We start from the raw sequence: 21,619 nt of genomic DNA, 5'->3' as shown, positions 1-21,619 counted from the left end.
ACGACGTTACGATTATCATCCCATTCGCCACCTCTCTCACAGAAGCCACTCCCATGGCAACAGAAGCACTAAACTCGATGGAACAATGGATGACTGAATTTAGACTGAGGCTCAATTCAGAAAAAACAAAATTCTTCATAGCTTCACCACACCCACTAGATACTACAACTCCACTTCGCATCAACGATCTTTGTTACCCCATTCAACCCACTCTGAAGGTTCCATTCTTTTATAATATCAAAAATTGATTATTGTAACGCCTTATTTCTAAATATTACTAATAAGGAAAAAAGGAGACTACAGATAATTCAGAATACAGCCGTAAAATTAATTTATAAAGCAAAAAAGTTTGACCATGTTTCCCCTCTCTTGAAAGATGCACATTGGTTACCTATCGGCCACAGGATTATGTTTAAAATATTGTTTCTTATTTTTAAAACATTAGCATCTAACGAACCACAGTTCATTTCCAAATCACTGATTCCTTACAAACCTAAACGTTCCCTGCGATCATCTGAACAAAATCTCCTCTCGGTACCGTCATTAAAGATTATTGGGACCAGAAGATCAGATATATTTACAGTTATGGGCCCTCAATGGTGGAATACTCTGCCTCAGTATATTCGAACTGAACAAGATATTGCAAAATTTAAAATACTGTTAAAGACCCATTTATTTAAAGATGCCTATGATTTTTAACATTAGTTTTTTCAACTAATTTAAAATTTGTTTATTTCATACATTGTGCTTTGGTTTTATAAATCCCCTCCTTTTGTTTTTTCCTTTTTTAACTAATCCCAAATATTGTAACTTTTAACCCTATTCCTCAAACTCATGTCTGTATTGTTTTAAATTTGAAATTTGAATTTATTTTGTAAGTTTCTTCTATCTAAATTATAATATGTACATCGCCTAGAAATTGTAATAGGCGATTCATCAAAAATTAAATAAACTTGAAACTTCTGGGCGTAACGCTGGACCAGGGCCTGACCATTAAAGACCAGGTAGACTCTTTGGTCAAAAAAGTCTTCTCTACTCTCTGGAAGCTTCGGTCCATTAGAGCGCATTTTGACGCACCATCATTTACAATCCTGGTACAATCCCAACTGGACTACTGCAACATTGCCTATCTGGCAATTTCCCAGAAGAATAGGCGGCGATTGCAACTTGTGCAGAATGCAGCAGTCAGGCTGATCTTCGGGTTGAAGAAGTTCGATCACATAACTCCCTCCTACCGACTCCTGCATTGGTTGCCAATGGAGGCGCGAGTGAGGTTCAAGTTCGGTTGCTTTTGCTTCAAGGTTCTATTCGGTCTAGCCCTCAAATACATAACCGACCTATTCTCCTTTTCAACCAATAGACATAAAAGAAGCTCCAACCCGCACTTCGTTTCCCCCCCCAATTAGAGGATGCAAATTCAAAATTCATCACCAATACCTTCTCTCTTATCAAGCAGCATTATGGGGCAACGATCTGAAACAAGTACTTACGCTTGCCAATACATATAGGGATTTTAGGAGACAAATGAAAACATACTTGTTCTTAAAGTACATAAGAAACTGATTTGCAGAATATCTCTCTCAATACCAGACCTCCAGATCTGCTAAACAATAGACACTAACTATGTCAATTCTATTCAATTTGTAACATTTTCTATAATCATTGTAAACCGCATAGAACTCCACGCAGGTAAATTGGGAAAATCCCTCCTCTCCAAAATCACGGGCCTTTGGAACGATCTCACTGTCCCGCTGCGGAACCTGGGCTCCCTCCAACTATTCCGAAAACAACTGAAAACCTGGCTTTTCTCTAGCATATAACATCTCTTCTCCTGTCTACATCCCCTCTTTTTATATGCTTTTGTAAACCCTTTCTCCCCTCTCTTCTTATATTTTTAAGCTTTGTAAACCGTGTCCAGCTCCACTTCCGTGGAGATGATGCGGTATATAAACTTAAGGCTTAGTTTAGTTTAGTATATAAACCGTTATTATTATTATTACCACAAACAGTTCAGAGCGGTTTACAGGGAAAGAGACTGTACATATACAGCGATGATACACAGAAATATTGTCAAGTACATTAGTAACAAATTTCAGTTACAAGAGAGTGCCGAGAGGGGTTAGGTAAAACCGGAGGAAATGAAGTACACTGGTATGCAGAGAACGGAAACGGAAAATCAGGAAAAGAAAGAGATACGGCTTTTGTTTCAGTAGTATAACAAGGAGGGAAGGAGTTAGAGAAATTTATCAAAGAGATATGATTTGAATGATTTCCTGAAGGATTGGTAAGATGGAGCATATGAGATGCAGGGAGCTGCGCTGAATGCTCTGCGCTGCTCCCGACGCTCATAGGAACATTCCACGCGGCTCCCTGCGCTAATAACTGCTATCGTGGTTTAGTAAAAAGGGGGGAGGGGGGTGTTTGCTGAAATTCCACAATTTAAAAAAGTATACATATAATTTAAGTTTTTAATGTAAAGTGTTAAGTGTTAGACATTTGTTTAACGTCTAAGGGCCCCTTTCACAAAGCTATTGCAAATATGAAGCCGCCCACAGGAATTCGTAAAAAAATAAAATAAAAATGAAGCAAGGTACCTGAAAGGCTTGGAGTACCACCAAAGGATCATCATTTACCAGTCGTACAACAAGAGGTGGCCAGGCCCGGTGAGCCATGGGAAGCAGCTGGTCTTTATGGGAGTACAGCAGAACCACACAGAGCTCCAAGGTGCCCAACACCTGCACAAGGACAAAATAGATCTTCTATGCTATGAAATCTCACTTCTCAAAGCACCTGGATAACAATCATTCCAAACAACAGAGGCTGACACCAGATGAATTCAAGCTCAGTTTCACATGTCGTACTCATAACTCTGAATCCCTAAAACTGGACTGACTTAAGAACATAAGAATTGCCATACTGGGACACAGCGAAGGTCCAGCAAGCCCAGGCTCCTGTCTCCAACAGTGGCCCACCCAGGTCCCAAGTACCAGGCAGAAACCCAAAGAGTAGCATTCCAGAGCTGAGATTGTGATGTCATAATGCCTCATTCCACCAATGCCTAAAGAGCCAAACTCACCAGTGATGTCACAATGGCTTCATTATCTTATACTTGACTCACATAAGAATTGCTGTACTAGCACAGACTCAAGGTCCATCTAGCCCAGCTTCCTGTTTCCAACAGTGGTCCACCCAGGTCCCAAGTACCAGGCAGAAACCCAAAGAGTAGCATTCCAGAGCTGAGATTGTGATGTCATAATGCCTCATTCCACCAATGCCTAAAGAGCCAAACTCACCAGTGATGTCACAATGGCTTCATTATATTATACTTGACTCACATAAGAATTGCTGTACTAGCACAGACTCAAGGTCCATCTAGCCCAGCTTCCTGTCTCCAACAGTGGCCAACCCAGGTCCCAAGTACCCAGCTAGATCCCAAGTAGCAAAACAAATTCTATGCTGCTTATCCTAGTAATAAGCAGTGGATTTTCCCAAGCCATCTCAATAATGGCCTATGGACTTCTCTATTAAAAAATTATCCAAGTCTTTTTTTAAATCCTGCTAAGCTAACTGATTTCACCACATTCTCTGGCGACGAATTCCAGAGTTTAATTAAGGGTTAACAAAGACACTGAAGCTCACTGAATTAAAACAATCATGCTCTCATGTATGTTACAACCCAGAATCATTTACTGCAATAAAGAAGGCAGGATAGTCAAAAATCAGTCGAGATGATTAGAATTAAAACCAACAAAAAAATCTAACGGTACCCTGAAATTATATGCTTTAGTTACTGTCTTCAGGAATAGTTCCTTTCCCATAAGAATCTCCGAGAAGTCAGTGGAAGCAGAAAGACTCCCCAGAGGCAATTACAAAATGAGTTTGAGCCACTGTAATCTTTTTCTTATTTTCTCACTCTGAAGCAATCCAATATTTTGAAATAAGTGGGATTTTATCCACTTATAATTGTTTAAGAATTCTGACTGTTGAGACAAAAATATGTTCTGGTTTAAGTTTAAAATACTACCTGAAAATAAAGCAAGTAAGCACAACTGTGGCACTAAGTATCATTTTAGTATCATTTTATTTAAGGTATTTATATACCGCTTATCAAAGTTATCTAAGCGGTTTATAATCAGGTACTCAAGAATTTTCCCCTATCTGTCCCAGTGGGCTCACAATCTATCTAATGTACCTGGGGCAATGGAGGATTGAGTGACTTGCCCAGGGTCACAAGGAGCAGCACAGGATTTGAACCCACCACCTCAGGATGCTTTAACTACTAGGCCACACCTTCATCCAGAATGTGGGTAGTCAAATGATTCCAAGTACTTGAGAATTGATAGGTCTTGTTGTCATGGTGCAACAATCCTGCATTAGAGAATGACACGGGGACAAATATTTCCCCGTCCCCAGGGGAACTCATTTTCCCATCCCATCCCTGCCCCGTTCCTGCAAGCTCCATCTTCATCTGCACAAGCTTCAAACACTTTAAAATCATAAGTGTCCGAGGCTTACGCGGTTAAGGCAGAGCTTACAAGAATGGGGCAGGGACAACGACAGTGACAAATCTCGCGGGGATGGGACAGGGAAATTGAGTTCCTGTGGGGACGGGGAAAAATTTGTCCCCGTGTCAGTCTCTACTTTTTACCTACCTGCCAAGTCCTTCACAGTAGAGAATGACATGGGGACAAATTTGTCTCCATCCCCGCGGGAACTCATTTTTCGCCCCTTCCCGATTACTGTAAGCTTCATCCTCATCTACACAAGCCTCATACACTTTAAAATCCTACGTAGCAACATTCTAGAGCTCAGATTGTGATGTCATAATTCCTCATTCCACCAATGCCTAAGCTCCGTCCTCATCTGCACAAACCTCAAACTCTTTAAAATCCTAAGTAGCAACATTCTAGAGCTCCGATTGTGATGTCATAATTCCTCATTCCACCAATGCCTAAGCTCCGTCCTCACCTGCACAAGCCTCAAACACTTTAACATTCTAAGTAACAACATTCTAGAGCTCAGATTGTGATGTCATAATGCCTCATTCCACCAATGCCTAAGCTCCGTCCTCACCTGCACAAGCCTCAAACACTTTAACATTCTAAGTAACAACATTCTAGAGCTCAGATTGTGATGTCATAATGCCTCATTCCACCAATGCCTAAGCTCCGTCCTCACCTGCACAAGCCTCAAACACTTTAACATTCTAAGTAACAACATTCTAGAGCTCAGACTGTGATGTCATAATGCCTCATTCCACCAATGCCTAAGCTTCGTCCTCATCTGCACAAGCCTCAAACCCTTGAAAATCCTAAGTAGCAACATTCTAGATCTCAGATTGTGATGTCATAATGCCCCATTCCACCAATGCCTAAGCTCCGTCCTCATCTGCACAAGCCTCAAACCCTTGAAAATCATAAGTGTTCGAGACTTGTGCAGTTAAGGCAGAGCTTACAGGAATGGGGCAGGGACAGCGACAAAACTCATGGGGACGGGATGGGGGAAATTGAGTTCCTACAGAGACAGGTACAAATTTGTCCCCGTGTCATTTTCTATCCTGCATCAAGCCACAACACTGTGTGTATTTATTTAATTCATTCCTTTTCTATCCCATTGTCCCTGAAGAGCTCAGAACGGGTTACAGGTTAAACATAGATAATATACAATTAATAGGTGACAATTTACACTGGGTTTGCCATAATTTCAGTACAAGTTTACGATAAAAGTTATTATCCCAACTTGAAACATACAGCCTACAGGTTTCAATTTGTCAAGTTTTCCACTACAAGTTTTCTCCTAGCTTTACAGGTTTGATTTGCCAAAGTTACAGTGCCAGATTTATCAATACAAGTTTTGTTCATGTGACACATGGGTCTAGTCTCAATATACTTTTTTTTGCAGTCTATCAGACGAGGGCAGGGGAGTTAGGAGAAGAGGTATGTTTTTATTGCTTTCCTAAAGTTGAGTTATCATGTACCTGGAGTGAAATCTGAAGCACCAGGTCTATGTGATATTGACAACTCAATTGACTTATTTTATTTTTTTTTATTTGCAGGGTCCTTAGAACTATTAGTGGAGTGGAAGAGTAGCCTAGAGGTTCAAGCTGCTGCCTTAGCACCCCGAGATTGCGGGTTTGATCCCAGTGCTGCTCCTTGTGACCCTAACTCTTCAATGCCCCAGTTACCATAGTTAAATTATGAGCCACCCCTCCCGCCCCACAGGACAGATAGCAATAAGATACTTTTAAGTATCTCCCTATTCAATATAAACCATTTAGGATACAAGCAGTATATAAATAAATGAAAAAATTAATATATAGTGGGCTCTGTGCTTTCTGAGCAGTGAGGTATATTTGCAGTTGAATCAAACCATAGATATGAGAGTGACTTTTAACACAGTTTAAAAAAAAAAATAAAAGTAATCCCTTATAATGGGCTCCTTACTGCAACTTTACTTTTAGCGTTTAAATCTGCTTTGCAGGCTGACCTTCAATCGCAATCTCAGGGACTTGTCTGACATTAAGTGAATGCATCGTTCCATCACATCTTTGGCCACCTGGATATGGGCTGGCAGGGGCTTCTCTACGTTTGGCTCAAAGTGACTTGTCTCGGATTCCGGAGGGGATAACAGCTGCGGTTCTCCATCTGAAAACACAAGACCTGGTTAGGAAGCACTACGGTAATATGACCGATTACAAAGCAGGTGGAACGTTTAGGCAACCGATTCCAGATTGTGACTATCTCTTCTCAAAGATGGCATCCATGAGAATAATTCTATAACAGGTCGCCTAAGTTGAGAAGGCAAGTGCAAACTAATTTGGGCTTGTTTTATAAAGAATTGAAACACTATAGTAAGTAGCATACCGGGCCATGGTACGCCCCCACCTGGAATACTGTGTCCAACACTGGTCGCCGTACATGAAAAAGGACATAATACTATTCAAAAGGGTCCAGAGAAGAGCGACAAAAATGGTTAAGAGGCTGGGGGGAGTTACCGTATAATGAGAGGCTAGAGAAACTGGGCCTCTTCTCCCTTGAAAAGAGAAAACTGAGAGGGGACATGATCAAAACATTCAAGATATTGAAGGGAATTGACTTAGTAGAGAAAGAGAGATTGTTCACCCTCTCCAAGGTAGAGAAAACGAGAGGGCACTCGCTAAAGTTAAAAGGGGATAGATTCGTACAAACGTAAGGAAGTTCTTCTTCACCCAGAGAGTGGTAGAAATCTGGAACGCTCTTCCGGAGTTTGTCATAGGGGAAAGCACCCTCCAGAGATTCAAGAAAGGGTTAGATAAATTCCTGCTGAACCAGAACATATGCAGGTGAGGCTATACTCAAATAGGACACTGGTCTTTGACCTAAGGGCCGCCACGTGAGTGGACTGCTGGGCACAATGGACCCAGCAGCGGCAATTCTTATGTTCTTAGACAATAATTATTTCTCATTTGCATAAAACAAAAGCCATACCACAATAACCACTACATACCCATCTCCTCTCCTTCCTGGAGGTCACCTTCGGCTACCTGCTTCTGTTTGATGTAATCTTGAAAAAACGTCAGGATTTCCTCTGCTTGAGTGCTGTAGCCCGATCCAGCTCCATCAAGTTCAGCCTTTTGTAAGGACATGCCAGACACTTGCTCTTCTTGGTTTTGCTGGTCTATCATAGCGGGGAACCACTGTACTATTGGGAGAAGAAGCAAAGCAGTCAAATAATGACAGCGCGAACATGCTTGCGCTACATGTCTTTATTTTGTACTGTGTGGGGGATCTTCCGCTATTTTTCACCTCTGTTTTGCATCAGAGCATTAGTTTTGAACATCCAACTAGGGTTATGGTTCTGCTTTTAACCCTTTCAGGACCATAAGGATCGTAGGCCAATTTTTGTGGTTTTGACGACATTTTTATGGTAAAAAGGGCTTGCAGATGCCAAAAAATTGATTTTTTTTGTGAAATATCATTATTTTTATTTTAAAAAAATCACACTTCTGGCTTATGGACAGTGTGGCAAGTGAATCTTCTCGTCAATCTAGCAACGACGCTAATGAATGAATGTCGGAACCAGTTTGTTTACATAAAGGCAGTATCATATGGAATCCGTACATATCAAATTTAGAACTGTATACTATCCCAATCAAAATTTATAGGATTTTAAAGTTATGGGACAAATATGTCCCTTGGTCCTGAAAGGGTTAAATGCTGCTGATAGTACCGAGCTTATGATCATGTGAGCCGGTGTTAGTTCTAGCTGCGTAGCACAGGTTTAGCACACGCTAAAATCCTGCGTGTGCTAAAAACGCTATCAAAGCTTAGTAAAAGGAGCCCATAAATCATATCTGAATGTCCTCTAACCACCGTCATACCGCAGAGTCAAACTCTCTCAATAAATATGAGCAATTTCTGATAAAGAAATATTATTCCCAAATACCTCACAAAAATAGGAGGTTTTTAGCCTGTATGATTACTTCGAATCTAATATCCTATGGTAGATTTGCCTAATTGATGGAATCACTAAGAGGTTTTGCTGTAAAGAGCGAAGTGTACGCATTGGTGAATAAGGTATTAAATAGTTCTCCAAAAATGGTGGTGACCAGTTGAAACGTGTTTTGAAAACCAGGAGTATAATTTTATATGTCAGACCATGTGCCGATTTTAACAGTGGGGTAACACGATCACATTTCTTTTTTCCTGTTATTAATTTTGCAAATGCTCTGATCCTGCTGTACACAGTTTTGCAAGCTCCTTATACATTATCCCTCTAATTCTACAAAAAAGCACTGAGAACTGCACATGCAAATTTGTGTGTGTACACATGCAATTGAAGAACATAAGAACATAAGAAGCGCCATCTCTGGAACAGACCCTAGGTCCATCAAGTCCGGCGATCCGCACACGCGGAGGCCCCGTCAGACGTACCCTGGCATAGTTTTGGTCCCCATATCGCTCCAAGCTTCTCGTAAAGAGAAGTGCATCTAGCCTACCCCTACCCATGTCACTTCATGCCACTCATAAGGAGATGTACATCTAACTTACCCTTAAATCCTAGAATGGTGGATTCCGCAATTACCTCCTCTGGGAGAGCATTCCAGGTGTCCACCACTCGTTGCGTGAAGCAGAACTTTCTGATATTTGTCTTGAACTTGTCCCCCCCTTAGCTTTAGCCCATGTCCTCTTGTCCGTGCCACATTGGACATTGTAAATAACGTTTTTTCCTGCTCTATTTTGTCGATTCCTTTCAGTATTTTGAAGGTCTCGATCATATCCCCTCGTAGTCTCCTTTTCTCAAGGGAGAACAACCCCAGTCTCTTAAGTCTTTCCTCGTAATCCAGGTCCTCCATACCTTTCACCAGCTTTGTTGCTCGTCTCTGCACCCTCTCTAGCAGTATGATATCCTTCTTTAGGTATGGAGACCAATGCTGGATGCAGTATTCCAAGTGTGGTCTGACCATCGCTCTATAAAGCGGCATTATGACTTTCTCCGATTTACTCACGATTCCCTTCTTTATCATGCCTAGCATTCTATTCGCGTTCTTCGCTGCCGCTGCACATTGCACCGACGGCTTCAGTGTCCTATCGATTAATACTCCCAGGTCCTTTTCCTGTTCAGATTTTCCCAGAGTTGCACCTGACATACTATACTTGTGTTCCTTATTTTTTCTGCCTAAGTGCATCACTTTGCATTTTTCCACATTAAACTTCATCTGCCATTTATCTGCCCAATTCTCCAATCGGCTCAAGTCACTCTGGAGTTCTTCACTGTCCTTCTGCGATTTGATGGCCCGGCATAGCTTTGTGTCATCTGCAAACTTGATGATCTCACTGGATGCTCCATCCTCTAGGTCATTGATGCCAATAATTGGTGCTAATTAGAATTACAAGTTATGTGTCTAAATTTTCTGTACACGTCAAAACCTCTCTGTGGTGCAGCCAAAGTGGTTTACATATTCAATGCAGGAACTTCCTCTGTCCCTAGTGAACTCACAACATACATTTTTAGCACCGGGGGCAATAGAAGGTTGAAGTGACTTAACAGGGTCATAAAGAACCGCAGTGGGTACTGAATCCAGTTCTTCTAGATCTCATCCCACTACCATTAGGCCTATTCCTCCACTCAGGAGAAACTAAATGGAATATACATTAAAAATTCACATCGAGCACCAATTACATTCAATAAAACAAACCAGTAAACCAACCAAGAAGTAAAACAGAGTGGCATATTATGACTTATTTGCCACAGAACCCATTTTATATGATGGCTGATATGGCAGGTAATGCACAATAACAGTGTTAGTGCATGTTGGCCATTAGAGAATGCTCCCTTCCGATACACTGATTTATTTATATACTAGTCTTATAGCCTGTTACATTAACAGGTGCTAGAATATATGTGTGTGTGTCTGTCTTTCTTTCTTTCTCTCTCTCTTCTTAGCCGCTTTCTTTCTTTTTCCTTGGCTGTCCATCACCACCCCTTGCCTGCTCCCCCTGTCCATTCTCCCTTCCTTTTACCTCCACTGTATCCACCACCACCCCTTCACTGCTCTCCTTATGCAGCAGCAGCCCTTCTCCCTGTTTTACCTCCCCCCTGTCCAGCAGCACCTCTTTCCTTCTCTCCCTGTCCAACATTAGGCCTCCGTTCCTTTTTCTTCACCCCCCTGTCCATCAGCACCTCTTTCCTTCTCCCCCTGTCCAGCAGTAGGCGTCCCTTCCTTTTTCTCCCCCCCTCCTTCTTATCCCTATGATACACTTACCTTGCTCTGCCCCTGATCAGAGGTTCCCGACAGCCGCCCAGTTGCACCCATTGGAAAAGTTCCCTCTGCCGCATCCCGCACCCCTCCTGACGCGACTCCCGCTGTCTTTCTTTCTGTCTGTCTCTGTCCCCCTTTGTCTTTCTGTGTATCTCCCTGCCCCTGTGTCTTTCTTCTTTTCTCTGTCTCCCTTCCTCCCTCTGTCTGTCAGTCCAAAGCAGCATTCCCTCCCCCTCCATTTCCCTCCCCCCACACCAGTTCAGCGTTTCCTCTACCCCCCTTTCCCTTCCCGCGGTACAGACTACGAACCTGGCGATTCCAGCGTGTGCAGCAGTCTTCACATGCTGCTTCGGTTTCCTTCTACTGGCCTGATTTACCCTGTCACGTCACTGATGACATCATCAGAGACGCGGCAGAGCAAATCAGGGCAGTAGAAGGGCCCGAAGCAGCGTGAGAAGACTGCTGCACACGCTACTTGAATTGCCAAGGTAGTCAGATCCGCGGGAAGGGAAGGGGGGGGGCGGCAAAGGACCTGGGTCCCGATCCGGGGCAGAAAGTTGCTGGGCTCCTCGGTGGGGGCGCTGAGCGGCCGCGATCCCTCTCCTCCGAGACACCCCCCCCCGCCCAGCCACTCACTCGCTGGAAGAACGGAGATCGGCGGCTGGCTGCGGTCCCGGCTTGTGGAGGCATCGGCGGCTGGTGACGTAAGCGCGCATGCGCACTCAATAAGGTGCCCTAAATCTCACGGAAAACGGACGCACGCAGATGGGAGTGCGCATGCGCGGCCTAGCATTTTATTATATTAGATGCTAGGAAATCAGTGGTTAAGAAGGAACTTCAAATATTTTTGTTTAATGAATGATAAAGGAAGTCTAAATGAAAAAAAAAAAAAAAATAAGGGCACATTGATTTTTATTCTGGCAAAATGATAAGATTTTGGTAAGTGCTGTTTTAATTGCAAACCAAATCTGAGTCTTAAGTGGGCGAAGAAAAAAAAAAAAAAGATGTACCCCCCCCCCTTACTAAGCCATGGTAGAGGTTTCTACAGTGGCCCAGAGCGCTAAATGCACTGATACTCATAAAATTCCTAAGAGCATCAGAGCATCTACCGCGGCTTAGTAAAAGAGGGCCTTAATTCAGTGATCAAATACAAAACAAACTATTTTTAAGCATCTGAACGAAACTAAGGATTATTAAAACACTGGGCTATGTTAAAGGATGGGAAGACGCTCTTTAACCAGGCAAGGTTCGGGCATCTAAGAACATAAGCAATGCCTCCACTGGGTCAGACCCGAGGTCCATCATGCCCAGCAGTCCGCTCACGCGGCGGCCCAAAAGGTCCAGTTCTCTACAGAGGTTTACGAAAAGTGTGCCAGAATTACACTGTGCTGGATACTGTTACAGATTTATGACATGCAAATTTTACTCATTCATGAACTACCTGAGCTAACATTCTTCTTTGGTCCCTTCATCCTCCTTTCATCAAAAATGTAAAATTAACTTCTGGGAAATGTGCTTTTTCTATGAACTTTACAGTACCTAAAGTGCTCATCAAGGCATGCAAAACGCTGAGGAACAGGGCAGCTTTCTCATCATAGAATTGGTCAAGCGCAGACAGAACATCGTCGAGCACATCCTTCACCAGCGGAAACAATCTGGCATCCGAGTTCTTGAGCATCACTTCGAGAACACGAGGCGTGTGAGGGCGATGCATAAGATGGCGCAAATTAAGGGAGATCTCGTTGACTAAGTAGTCTGAATTTTGATTAATAAGGTGTTGGGGAGAGTCATAGTGACAGGCATGACAAACATCCATCATGGTGCCCCTTGCTGTCTGACTAATAAGTAGAGTTTTGTCCCCAACCTTCTCTAGAATAGGGTAGAGTGCAGTCATAAGCAGCAAACAGAACTCTGATCCCAAAGCACGGGCAAATAAACCAATTCCTTCCAGCTGGATGCAGATCTGCCAGATGTTGCTATTCATGGAACGGAGGGTTGGGCTGGAATTGCAAGAAGAAATGTAACTGCTGCCTTCCCCAGCCGTGATAGCACTCAAGCTGAAAGGTTTGAGTATTGAATCATGATTTATTTCATCACTTTCAATACTAGTGACTAAGTGCCAGTTTGCTGAGTCTATATACTCCTGAATTATGGATGCTACCATTCCTTTCAAGTCTTCCACATTTATTGAAGTTTCTCGTAGTTGGAGAACATCAACGTCCATCCCTACAGCCCCTGCAATCAGTTCATTCAGGACCCACGCGGCTTGCTTCCGGTACACCACAGATTCCCTATACAGTTCCATGAAATGATCCACTAATAAGAAAAGGTTTCCAAAGTAGCCCAGAACACGACAAACCTGCTGAAGCAACACTAAAATCTTGTCTTCATTGAAAAACCTGAAATATTTTTTTTGACCGTGGCCACTATGCCAAGAGCCAGAGTGTTCACTCAGGCTGCCGGGGCTCCAGTGCCTTTCTTCAACAACTTTCACATCACTTACATCCAGCTCTAGGACCTGCATAAGTGCTTTGGAGAGGCGGTGAAGGTGGGCTGTGGAACTGAGGACAATGTTGATTTTGGTGCCCAGTAGCTTCAAGTAACCAAGTAATAATGTCAGCGTTAAATGCTTGCCCTGGTCATCCTGTGAGCTCATCAGTCGAGGAAGAGCTGTTGCTAGACCATGAAGATTCTCAGACAGAACATCAGTGAGAGCCTTGTTATCAGCTATTATCCTCCGCTCTGCAATACCTTGAAGGACTTCGTTGCATCGGCTTTGGACTGCAAGACTTTCATCATTTACCAATCCAACCAAAGCTTTTAAGAGGTAACCAAGGGAATCTACCAATGACTTGCTGCACCACACCAGAAGATAATGAGCCAATTCAACTAACTCAAACCTTGCTTTCCAATGGGGATAGACCGACATGCATTCAACTATCCTTTGGAGAAGAACACCCAATTTATCTCCTGTACTTTTTACCCAGTTGGGATCTCTAAGGACAGTGAGCTCTGCTATTCTGTTCTGTACAGAAACAGTCTCCTTTTTTACTTTAGGAATTTCAGCTAATTGTTCATCAGCCATGACTAAACCCACAGTTTTGTACCAAATCTGAATGGAACATGTTTTGACTGCATGCCCTTGTTTGATGTCCCCTGTGATAATTCGGGCCAGTGTCACTGTGATCCCAGGAAGAAATCCAGCAAAAAAATCACCCAACTGCTTTCTCTCATCACCAGTTAGAGATCTGTGATGCGCTGGATAAATTAAAGTCTGCAAACACTTTAGAGCTGCAATCTTAATTTGCTTTGATTTTTCTTTTTCAGCCAGGGTCAGAAGCAAAGATACAGCAAATCCTAAGTGAGGAAGCATGGATAATTGATATAATGTTAGAATGATGTCCCCATACGCTGAGTGCACCAGTGTATGAAGGCCTTGAATAACCCCTAGTTTAAGTTCTTCTGATACTGTGGTGACATGCTGGTTAGTGGAAGGAGAAGACAAGCAGGTGCATAGCTCTGAGAAAAGCTCATGAAGTAGCTCCGACTTCCTCACACAAGTCATAGCGAGGAGCCGTGTGATGCATTCCACTACGCAAAGGACAAGGCTCTCTTTTTTAAGAGCTGGAGTCTTAAGTGTGAACCTCAGAGGGAAAAGAATGTATTCTTGAAGCTCTTGAAGTGCAGAATCACTCACGCTCTCCAGCGTTAACTGCAAATGTTTTACATTGGTTACAGTCTGCACCTTTGTTAGTTGCACACAGACTGGTCGCAAAATGCCAAATGCCTCCTGGGGAGTGTCAAATACAGCCATGGCTTGACATTCTTCTCCTTAAAAGCCCTGAAATAACAGGAAAAGAGTAATAAATCCACATGTGCAATGTTACAAAGTGTTGAACCTTTAAACATTCTTACAAACGACCTAAATACATATTTTAAGAAAAGTATTATATATCTCATTCTCTTACTTCCAACATAATATTAAGACAGGGTAGACATACCATATTAAAAATTTCAAGCCTAAACTATAACTATAGCATGCCACTCAAATCAAAAATATCCACAGCACCATTATAAAATCCACATCTCATTAGGGATCTTGTGACCTTGTCTCTCATTGCACACACAGACATCCTTTTCGAAAAGGATGTCTAAGTCCGACTTGGACGTTTCCCGCTAAACATCCAAAGTCAGAAGCACAGAAATGCCCATTTTTGAAAGGGATGTGCAAATTCCCCCCCCCTCCCCGAAAATCACCTACTTGGATGTCTTGGCCACCAAAACGTCTAACTGTATTTGTCATTTTCGACCACATAAACATCCAAGTTAAAAATGTCCAAATCAGCACCATTTAGACGTGGGAGGGGCCACCATTCTAATGGATTGGCCAACAGAGCAGTGGGGCACCTTAGAGAGCACTACTGTGAACTTCACATTAAGGGTGCCATATATACTGTACATCTCACCATATACTTATAATTTATGGTGAGCCCTCCAAGACTCCCACAAAACCTACTATACCCAGCTGTCTACCACTCCAATGGTCCTTATGGCTGCAATATATGGCAGAGTAGTAGGGTTTTGGTGGGCTCATACTTAACACCATAGATGCTGTGGTTAGAATGCCTTATGGGTCTGGATCTTCATCTCTATGGTTCACTAGCCCATCCACCTGGCTACTTAAGATATCTGTGTGAAGTTCTACTAGGATTTCCCATACTAGATGTACTGTTTTATTCAGATATTTGTGGGGTGGAAGGGGGGCAGTGGCCACTGGAGAAGGGGGGGGGAGTCATTACTTAATCCCTCCAGTGATCATCTGGACAGTTTGAGTACCCTTTTGGCTTCCAAAAGTGGTCTAGTCCAAAACATCTAAGTTCTGTCCAGGACACCTTGGGAAAAGTTTGATTATCCCTGCATGATGTCCAAGTCTAGCACACCCATAAATTCTGGATGCACAGTGGGCAAAACGTCTCACTAGATATCCATGAAAATGGTTTTGAAAATTTTCACTTAGATGTCCTTGTGATTAGGACGTCCAATTTCCAATTTAGGCAGTTTTTTTAGACATTTTGTTTTTTTTGATTATGCCCCTAAAAGTACCTTATTGCACATTTCTTAGGACCGCAGCTCATTAGATATAACCTGACCTTAAATTTCATTAGATCACGTCTTAGGGAGAGGACGTCTAAAGGCTGGAGCTTGGAATCGTGTCGCTTTTCATACCACATTGGTGACTTTCTCAAAGTCTATATCTCCCACCGCCTTTTCATATGAGGGAATCATATCTATATTTAAGCACAGGTTTATTTTGACATAATTCACATATGTTAAATGTAATGGAGAATAGGTTTTCCTTCTTCAGCTGGGATCCTGTAAACATTTGATATCAGCTCTTGAAATAAGATAAGAATGTACATATGAGTGAATGTGTATTTTTATCGAGTTTGGTTAGGTCTGTCCTGTTTTTAATGGAGTTCTTTTCTTTGATATATTATATTTTTTTTATTTTGTAAACCACTTGGACCTGTCATAAGAACAAGTAGTATATAACAAGTTGTAATAAAACATATTACTTATTCCTTAGCCTTGCACTTCAACACATATCCTCCAATCTTGCATCTCATTACAATAAGACTTTTATGTTACAGACCCAAAATCTGTCCCTTTCCAGTTCTGTCATGTGACTATCAACGTTGTTATTTCTGAAGAGACTCCTTTAGACCAATACTGGCTTTGTGGGACTTGTAAAGCTAATTTAAATGGAAGAGATGGGTCTTTTTCTGCCCAAAAAGAAAAATGTATAAGAATTATTCAGCACATGTGGCACCTCTTCCATTCCTCTGGTCATTGAACACATGGACAGGCCAATGCAGAAAGCCATGGCAAGCAGGGTTAGATATGCACTTTACTGGTCGAGCAATGCACACAGGGGTTTAATGTGGGCTCTAACTTGCACAGAAGATATGGCCACAAATTTTATTACAATGCATGATAATGATCCAAGATGGCTGTGAGTTTATTTGACTGAACAGACGCCTTGGGAGTTTTCTCCGATTAAATCAAGAATTTCTACTGGTAGTGAGGGGAATTTTCTTCTCTCCTACCTGCAATGCCAAAGCGATGCGGGCGGAGCGACGCTGCTGCCTTGCGACAAACCGGAGTTCCTGTCGGCACTATTGAAGAAATCTTGAGGCGCATGCAAAATGTTCCTGGAACGTCGGTGAGCAGCCCGCAGGAGACACTGCGTATGGGCGGGTCAGCAGCAGTTCTCCCTGGGCTGGATACATCTCTCAGCCCCGAGAGGTGAGGAAACACTGGAGGTAGGGTTGTTTCCACCACCAGAGGCAAGTCAGACTTAGAAGGAAGGGCACCTCAACGAGAGAGCCCTTCCAGGAAACCGGAAACAGTTCCATCAGCGGGTGGAGGGATTACCCAGATGGAAGGGAAACAAGAGGAATCTTCAAGTAGTGAGCATTTTTTCACTGGTCAAGTGCAAACCTTTCTTAACAAACCCTCAGAGGTGACTCTTGATGCTTTGTGGGATCTTGTGGCTAATTTTGGGAAAGCCATAAATCCCCATTTTCATTATATAGAAAGGAAACTAATTCAGCATACAAAGGAATTAGAATAAGTTAAAGTAGAATTGAGTGACTCTAAATCCAATACTCAAAAGATTGAACAAGATTTAATTTCCTCTAAACAAATACAAGAGGCCTTAATCAAAGATAATCTAAACCTTAGAAGAAAAATTGAAATTTTAGAGAACACGTCACGGAGTAATAATTTAAGGTTAATAAATTTTCCTAGGGTCACAATAGTGACCCCGAGAGAAATGATTAAAAGATATTTTCAAGAGGTTTTGGGTATATCTGAGGAACTTTTACCGCCACTCTCTCAGGTTTATTACCTACCTTCAAGAGATCAACCCCAAAACCAAGGACAAATTAATCAAGAAGTTATGGATGTCTCAACACTTTTGGAGACGTCAGATAAAGAATAACTGTAGCTCTTCAAACAGATAAGATGTGGATTTTGAGACTATTCTTTAAAAATAGACAGAAACAATTCCTGGGTTATAAGATACAGATATATCCAGATTTATCACGCGAGAAGTAGAAGCGTAGGCGTGAATTTCTTCTACTTAAACCAGGAGTCTTAGCTTTGCTCAGTTTGCAAAAATATGCCTATGGTTCCCCCACTGCATACAAATATTCATTCCTGAAATCCTAACTGGTGGGAGAGCCTCGGGTCTGATTTGCGAGCTACTGGTGGAGGATCCTGAAAACCTGCCTGGCAGTGAAACCACCAAATCAGATTTGGGCATTTCTGCTCTAGAAGTACCAAATTGATAGATTCCACGCTGTAATTATTGTATGGAGGTACCATAACAGTCCATTTTATATAAATGCCATCCTCTACCACAGGGGTCTCAAAGTCCCTCCTCAAGGGCCAGAATCCAGTCAGGTTTTCAGGATTTCCCCCATGATTATGCATATTTATTAGCATACAATGAAAGCAGTGCATGCAAATAGATCTTATGCATATTCATTGGGGAAAACCTGACTGGATTGCAGCCATCAAGGAGGGACTTTGACACCCCTGTCTTAGGTGAATAAGGAGTCAAGTGACTAGATCAGGGGTGGGCAACTCTGGTCCTTGAGGGCTGGAATCCAGTTGGTGTTTTCAGGATTTCCCCAATGTGAATATGCATGAGATCTATTAGCATACAATGAAAGTAGTGCATGCAAATAGATCTTATGCATATTCATTGGGGAAAACCTGACTGGATTGCAGCCCTCAAGGAGGGACTTTGACACCCCTGTCTTAGGTGAATAAGGAGTCAAGTGACTAGATCAGGGGTGGGCAACTCTGGTCCTTGAGGGCTGGAATCCAGTTGAGTTTTCAGGATTTCCTCAATGACTATGCATGAGATCTATTAGCATACAATGAAAGCAGTGCATGCAAATAGATCTTATGCATATTCATTGGGAAAAACCTGACTGGATTGCAGCCCTCAAGGAGGGACTTTGACACCCCTGTCTTAGGTGAATAAGGAGTCAAGTGACTAGATCAGGGGTGGGCAACTCTTTTCCTTGAGGGCTGGAATCCAGTTGAGTTTTCAGGATTTCCCCAATGAATATGCATGAGATCTATTAGCATACAATGAAAGCAGTGCATGCAAATAGATCTTATGCATTATTCACTGGGGAAATCCTGAAAACCCGACTGGATTCCGACCCTGGAGGAGGGACTTTGAGACCTCCGCTATACCACCTCCTCCTGCACCTCTCAGAAACGAGCCCTCCACCAACTCACTTATACCCCCCTCAGAGGGAGGGGACACACGTCATGCTGAGTCACCCTCTTCCCTCCCTTATCCGCCCTCCCCACGCTCCAACTGCCAACCGCCTCACTGATATTTCGGCTAGGTTGCTGTTGTAGGGGCGGGGTGATGGAAGCACGTTGATTTCCTCCCCCCCCCCTTCCCCAGGCAAAGGAGCCTTGAACGCACGGTGAAATGAAAATAAAGCAACCAGTCCTGCAAAATTTACGAAAAACAACCCGACCCCAAACCACCTCAGCCCTTGGCTAACACGTCTTACTTACTTTGAAGCGGAGGGTTTTTTGAAACACCGGAAGTGACGTCATCCGGCAGCGTCAGTCGCCGCGTTTCGGCTCGGCGCTGTCTACTGCGCAGGCGCCCGGGCTTGGCGGGGCCTATTTCTTACTCCCTTCCTTTAAAGTTGATCTTGGAAAGCCCGGCTCGGAACGTGTCCTGTTAACGTTTGCTTTCCTTCCCCCCTCCCCCCCCCTTCTCCGGTGTAGCTGCGTCGACGCCCGACGCTAAAAAGGCCTAAGCGTTTCCCCCCGCCTTTCCCCTTTGACCCCGGCGGTCACGGGGTGAAAGGGCAGGCGGCCATCTTGTGGCGGCTGTTTGTTGTTACTGAGGAGACTTTTCGCCTTCCCCCTCCCCCCACCCCGGCCTGCGCGCGTTCCTCCTTTCCCGCCGCCGCCCCCCCCCCCCCCGGCCCGGGAGCCGAGCGCGCTCTGCCTCGACCTCTTCCCCCCCCCCACCCCTCCTCGCTGTGAGGAGCGGCCAGGGTTGGCGGGAGAGCCTCGGCCATGTCTTCCTTCTCGGAGTCGGCCCTGGAGAAAAAGTTGTCCGAGCTGAGCAACTCGCAGCAGAGCGTGCAGACGCTGTCCCTCTGGCTCATCCACCACAGGAAGCACGCGGGGCCCATCGTCATCGTCTGGCACCGAGAGCTGCTCCGAGGTGAGAAGGGAGCGCCCCCCCCTCCTTGGCCCTGGGCACCTCTGAATGCTTGCAAGCCTTGGCTGCCATCGAATTCTGCTTGACAGCGTCGTAGGGGCCCCAATTTCTCTCTTCTGTGATCTGAAAAACCTGCAGCCTTTCGACCCTCCTTGTCCAATCCATCATCCTCTCCAGATTGGACTATTGCAACTCTATCTACTTAAGCCTAACTAAGAAAAACCTCCACAGACTCCAACGGATTCAGAATGCCGCGGCCAAGCTCATCTTCGCTAAAAGTAAATTTGACCATGTCTCCCCGATAATCGCCTGGGTCCACTATAAATGCGCCTGTTTAACTTTCAAAATCCTATATGGTATCCTCCCTCCCTTTATCCCTCTTTCTTGGAATTCCTCAAACCCTAATACCACCAGATCCTCCCACAAATTAAAACTATCCTTCCCCTCGCTAAAAGGCATTTCTCACACAGGAAAGCTAGGGACCTCCCTCCACTTCAAAATCACTGAGCTCTGGAACAACCTTACCTCCCCTCTTCGGAACTTGAGCTCTCTCCAAGTTTTCCGCAAACATCTGAAAACCTGGCTTTTCTCAAAAAATGTAAGCCTCTCTCCAACCTAGGTATCAAAAACTCTTACATCTGGCATCCCAAAAACTCTTATAACTAGTATCCCAAGTCCTCTACATATTCTTCACACTTCTACCTCTAACCCTTTGTTGTAGTTCCTTCCTATTTCTTCTACTGTAAACCGCACCGAGCTCTACGAACGTGGAGATGATGCGGTATACAAACCTAAGGATTAGATTAGATTTTTATGTATTTATCATTATTTCAACATATTATACATATTGAACAAGCAAAAGTTTTCCCAAACAAGGAAAGTAAAATACTCATTCCCAAATTTTCAAATACATACAATCTTTTGAGTAGCCCACATTAGAGAGAGAAACAATTCACATCCATTGGGAATGGAAAATGAAAAAAATAAATTTAAAGATAACAAAAGAGCCTTTCGATTTTTCATCATCTTGCTTCTTCGCTTTCAACTATGCACCCTGGCTTTTCATGGTGAAATCTCCAGAATGCTTAAAAGTAGAGCTACAACCCAATAAGCAGCCACTAAAGATCCCCTAGCCCCAGAAACATCAAATGCAATGCGATACACTCGGTAGTAACCTTTCTATGCCAAGCAGTAAAAATGGTGGCACTCTCTCCCACTCCTACAAAAACTTCCCTAAAGACCTGAATTCGCAAAATACCTAATGCAAACAAAATGACGTTTTTAGCAGAGGGTGAAAAGACATACCACCCACACTAACTGGCAACATAATCGCCTACCCCTCCAAATCATGTTTTCTTGAATTCCATGTAAAATTGCAATCCCTATGTATGCAATGAATGCTAATCACCAACTGGATTTAGAGCAGTTTACAAAAAAAAGAGTAAATTACGAACAAAGAGTGAATAAGAACAAAAAACTAGAAATTGGAGATGGCATTATAGGGCATCACATTCAAAGAAGTAGGCTTTCAGCAATTTGCGAAAAGAGCAGTAAGTAGGTAAAGGTCTAATTTCAGCCAGTAGGTAATTCCAGATGATCATGGT

At 43.2% G+C, this 21,619-nt stretch overlaps 2 protein-coding genes across 6 annotated transcripts in view; one reads left to right on the top strand and one right to left on the bottom strand.

Annotated features, from left to right (window-relative positions):
• Positions 1-19,564, bottom strand: part of TTI1 (TELO2 interacting protein 1) — a 39,910-nt gene extending 20,346 nt beyond the window's left edge. For 2 of the 3 annotated variants that reach the window (XM_033962999.1, XM_033963001.1), the window contains exons 1-5: positions 19,352-19,564; positions 12,281-14,582; positions 7,486-7,680; positions 6,487-6,644; positions 2,595-2,735 (exon numbers count right to left, since the gene is read on the bottom strand). In XM_033962999.1, coding sequence (XP_033818890.1) covers positions 2,595-2,735; positions 6,487-6,644; positions 7,486-7,680; positions 12,281-14,555 — 2,769 coding nt within the window. In that variant the 5' untranslated portion in view covers positions 14,556-14,582; positions 19,352-19,564. Of the gene's footprint in view, positions 1-2,594; positions 2,736-6,486; positions 6,645-7,485; positions 7,681-12,280; positions 14,583-16,848; positions 17,376-19,351 lie in introns of those variants that run through there. The other variant, XM_033963000.1, reaches the window with a different exon arrangement.
• RPRD1B (regulation of nuclear pre-mRNA domain containing 1B) overlaps positions 19,513-21,619 on the top strand; it is an 84,206-nt gene continuing 82,099 nt past the window's right edge. Inside the window, exon 1 of one of the 3 annotated variants that reach the window (XM_033963005.1) lies at positions 19,513-20,018. In XM_033963005.1, coding sequence (XP_033818896.1) covers positions 19,868-20,018 — 151 coding nt within the window. In that variant the 5' untranslated portion in view covers positions 19,513-19,867. The remainder of the gene's footprint in view (positions 20,019-21,619) is intronic. The other 2 variants (XM_033963004.1, XM_033963002.1) reach the window with 2 other exon arrangements.

Source organism: Geotrypetes seraphini, chromosome 11 (genome assembly GCF_902459505.1).
Source record: "Geotrypetes seraphini chromosome 11, aGeoSer1.1, whole genome shotgun sequence".
NCBI lineage: Eukaryota > Metazoa > Chordata > Amphibia > Gymnophiona > Dermophiidae > Geotrypetes > Geotrypetes seraphini.
This window is presented reverse-complemented; position numbering and strand designations above follow the sequence as displayed.